The 4,060-nt window shown below is 59.7% G+C and overlaps 1 protein-coding gene across 1 annotated transcript in view; it reads left to right on the forward strand.

Moving 5' to 3' along the window:
• Positions 1-4,060, forward strand: part of CACTIN (cactin, spliceosome C complex subunit) — a 12,729-nt gene that overhangs the window by 4,404 nt on the left and 4,265 nt on the right. The window contains 4 exon segments of the mRNA XM_006897960.1: positions 165-232; positions 457-612; positions 753-867; positions 3,877-4,058. Coding sequence (XP_006898022.1) covers positions 165-232; positions 457-612; positions 753-867; positions 3,877-4,058 — 521 coding nt within the window.

The raw sequence follows: 4,060 nt of genomic DNA on the forward strand, positions 1-4,060 counted from the left end.
GGCTGACGGAAGGGTGTGGTCTCTGTTGGGCGGGGCTATGGGGAGGGTGTGGCCTGTTGTGGGGCAGGGCTATGCAGAGGGGTGTGGCCTGTGGTGGGGCAGGGCTATAGCTGAGGGGCCCGCTGGGGAGACCCAGGCAGGCTGCAGGGTGTGTGGGTTTTAAGATGGGTGCTGTGAGACGTGCGAGGAGCAGAATACTGTCCACCTGCAGCAGGTCAAGCTGTGAGACAAGGTTGGGAGGAAGGACTCCTGTTCCTCCGATGCACAGTCCTCACCAGCTGTCCTGTTCCTCCCTTGGGGCTTCCTCTTCCAGGAAGCCCTCCTTGACTACTATCACACCCACACTTAGTAGCCTGCCCCACAGTGCTCTGCGGTCATTCACGAGCGCGGGGCCGAGTTGTTCACAGGGAGGAGTGCGCCCCGACTTTGACGTTCCCTCTCTCCTCCAGCTCTAAGATTCGCATCCGGGACGGGCGGGCCAAGCCCATTGACCTGCTCGCCAAATACATCAGCGCGGAGGACGATGACCTGGCTGTGGAGATGCATGAGCCCTACACCTTCCTCAACGGGCTCACAGTGGCCGACATGGAGGACCTGCTGGAGGACATCCAGGTGCCCACCACGCGCCTCCCGCCCCGGCCCCAGCCTGACTGCGCCCCTTGCCCCTGGCTCCGGTCCCACCCTTCCGTCCACTCACCCCCTCTGTTCCAACCCCACCCTGAGTGGACCCCTCACCCCTCCGCCCGCCCCAGGTGTACATGGAGCTGGAGCAAGGCAAGAACGCCGATTTCTGGCGGGACATGACCATCATCACCGAAGACGAGATCTCCAAGCTCCGCAAACTGGAGGCGTCGGGCAAGGGGCCAGGTGACACCCCGTGCACCATTTGAGGTTGGGGCAGGGTGGGCGTGAGTAGTGCAAGTCAGGTGATGTTAGGCCTGTGGGGCAGATCCATTCTGTGACCGCATGTCTTGGCTTACCCCTGTGGTCTCCACGGGGCCCCCCATCTCTGGACTCCTGAGCGGCCTGAGCTCCCTCACAGATGAGCTACCTGCAGGAACTGACCACCCAGACCCCAGGTGCCGTGGTGCAGCTGGGTTGTGTGAACATCTTTTTTTCTTTTTTATTTTATTATTTGTGTGTGTACCGTCAAATCAGATCTGACTGGTACAGGAGGGGATTGTCCCTCCTTCCTCGGCAGAGCATCTGGTGGATTTGAACCGTGTTCCTCTGGGATTGCAGTGCAGCTTCTTGCCACTAGGCCACCAGAGCTCCCCTTGTGTGAACATCTTAACGTGACCTGAGAGGAAGCTGGCAGGGCAGGTTGGTTTGAGTTTGAATTCAGGACCCGGTGTGACAGCAGTCTTCCCACTTCCTCTCTGAGTTTCCAGTTTCCATCTGGCCTCCTGCTTGCGTTGCGAGTGTCATCTCTGGCCAGAGCCGCCCCTTTGGTTTTGTGAGGTTGAGCGTTTGAAGAGGCTTGTCCCCACCCTGTTTGTTTGTGTGTTTGGCTGAATGTTGAGTCTTGGCGTCGTCAGAGTCCCAGGCTTGACCGGTGTCTGGGGCCTGTAGCCTTGGGGTTGGTCTGGCCTCTGTCAGACAGGGGAGCCTAAACTATTTTTATGGTTTTGGGGTTTGTTCTGAAGATTTCTGCCACTTTCTCAGCGGCCTCCTCACGTAACCACATTCGGAGTGGAGTGGTCAGCACGGTGGCTGGCATCGTCCTCCAGGCTTCGGCTCGAGGAGACTCCAGTTCACGTGCTCCATGAGTCCTTTGACCTCAATCTTGATTTCCTTTCTTCTTCTTTGCAGCAGAAATTAATTTTAAAGTTAATTCATTGTAATCAAAGGGAAGCCGTGACCATGACCCCACCAGTGCACTCAGGGCCTGCTGTTCCCTGCCAGGTCCTGGGCAGCGTCCCTATCCATTCCTTGTGCCTTACCGCTGGCCACCACCAGGTGGTGATGCTGCGCGCTGCCTGGCCCCTGCCCTTCCCCCCAGGAACCTGTAAAATACTGGGTGGTCGGGACATTTCCTTCCTTAGAGGAAAAAGAGCGGTATCTCTTATCGTTTTAGATTCAGTTTTGCTTTTGTTCCTCCCTGGCCCCATCCTGTGTTGATGCTGTCTCTTGCTTGGCTTCTTTGCGTTATAAGATCCACAGTGTGGTGGGCTGACCATGGCCCAGGAGCCTGCCTGGGGGGCCCAGGTGCCTGCCTGGGGGGCCCCTGGGGCTGGTGACGCGCTTAGTGCCCCAGGTGGGGCGTGAGTACTGGTGGATGATGAGGACGATGCTGGGGGCAGGCATGCCCCCCTGCCCACTGCAGTGAACGTGGTGGCATGTTAGTGACATTGCTCTCAGTGGCGTGAACCAGCACCAGGTTCTCGAGTGGTGTCACCTGTCACTTTCTGCTGTGTAGACAGTTCAGACTCAGTGACCGTAGGTGCGCAGGGATCTGCCCTGGGGGGTTCCAAGGCCATGAGCTTTCAGGAGCAGATTGCCAGGCCTTTCTTCCAAGGCACCTCTGTTGTTGATTGCCTTCGAGTCGAGCATGACTCATAGCGACCCTATGAACGAAAGGTTTGAAGCACCTCTACAGCTATTGACATTTGTCAGAGTTCGTAGACTTTCCGGAGGCGTGTTGTTTAGGAAGCGGGTGCCATTCCAGCTTCCAAACCCGTCATAGTATGTTACTGTTTTTATATGCCGACGAGTTGCTTGTGATGGATAGCGACCCTGTGTACAGCAGCTCATCTCTAGATGTGGTCAGACCTCCGGGCTTTGAACAAATCATTGAATGCCTCTGAGGCGCCTCCCACCTGCAGGAGGCTGAGCCTCGGCTTCACAGGAGCCCCTCTCCCCGAGGCAGCCCCCGCGTGCACCTGCCTTCTGTGACACTCGTGTATCTGTTCAGATGAACTCTCATGGGCCCCAGCCTTCTTCCACCCCAGGAAGCACAGCCCAGTCCAGGCTGCCTTCTTCCCCTCCCCCCGCCCCACAGCGCCTGCAGAGTCTCCCACCCGGGCTGTCAGTTCCCGCCGGCAGCTGGTCTGGGAGGGAGCGCAGGACAGGCCGAGGGGGTGCTGCCGGGACTGGCTCCCCGAGACCTGTGTGTCATTTCAGGCACAGCCCCCGTCCCGGGGATCCTGTTCGTGCTCCTCTTTCTCTTCACTCCCCTCTGGGCCTGGGCTGATGAGCCAAAGGGAAGCTGGTCCCCCACCCTGTCCCGCTGGCTGGGATGTGGGTGTGGGTCCTGGTCCTCAGCCTGTCAGCAGGGGTGGAAGGTTCTGAGCAGGGGCAGGGGCTGCTGGCTCCTGACGCACAGGGCACCTGTGGTCTGTGCCAACGCCCGGGTCTGGCTTGGTGCAGGAAACATGAGTGGTTTTCTGATGAGCCCCCACCTTGGGGAAGTCACAGAGCAGACATGGGGGGAGGGGCTCGACGGCGGGGCCTCAGGCTTTGCACTGGAGCGGAGGTTCCTGCCAGGAGTTCTGCCAGTGGGGATGGGAGGGGCGCACGTGCTGTTGGCCACTGGCCTGGCAGGTGTCACGGCCTGGCATGGGAAGGGCTTCGTGTCTATTCAGATAGGGTAGACCGCCTTTCTGAGCCACACAGTGGGGTCCAGAGACCCGTGTCCCCCTAGAAGTGATTCAGCACCTGATCTTGGCGCGGTGTCTGTGTGCTGTGTTGCACTTGCTGGGCGGGCCGAGGACACAGGTGGTCCTGCTGGGCATGGAGCCAGAGTCAGCACTCAGGAGGGGCTCCCCCGGTGCTGGAGGGTAGAGAAGGCAGGGAGGAAGGACCAGTGGGGAGACATGGGCAGACAGTGGGGCGGTCCACACTGCGGGTCTCCTACTGAGCACCGTCCCCCCGCAGGCGAGCGGCGTGAGGGCGTGAACGCCTCGGTCAGCTCGGACGTGCAGTCCGTTTTCAAGGGGAAGACGTACAGCCAGCTGCAGGCCATCTTCCAGGGCATCGAAGGCAAGATCCATGCCGGTGGCCCCAACCTGGACTTGGGCTACTGGGAGAGCCTGCTGCAGCAGCTGCGGGCACACATGGC

The sequence above is a fragment of the Elephantulus edwardii genome, unplaced genomic scaffold, assembly GCF_000299155.1.
Source record: "Elephantulus edwardii isolate Elephantulus edwardi_28Jun2011 unplaced genomic scaffold, EleEdw1.0 scaffold00217, whole genome shotgun sequence".
Taxonomy (NCBI): Eukaryota; Metazoa; Chordata; class Mammalia; order Macroscelidea; family Macroscelididae; genus Elephantulus; species Elephantulus edwardii.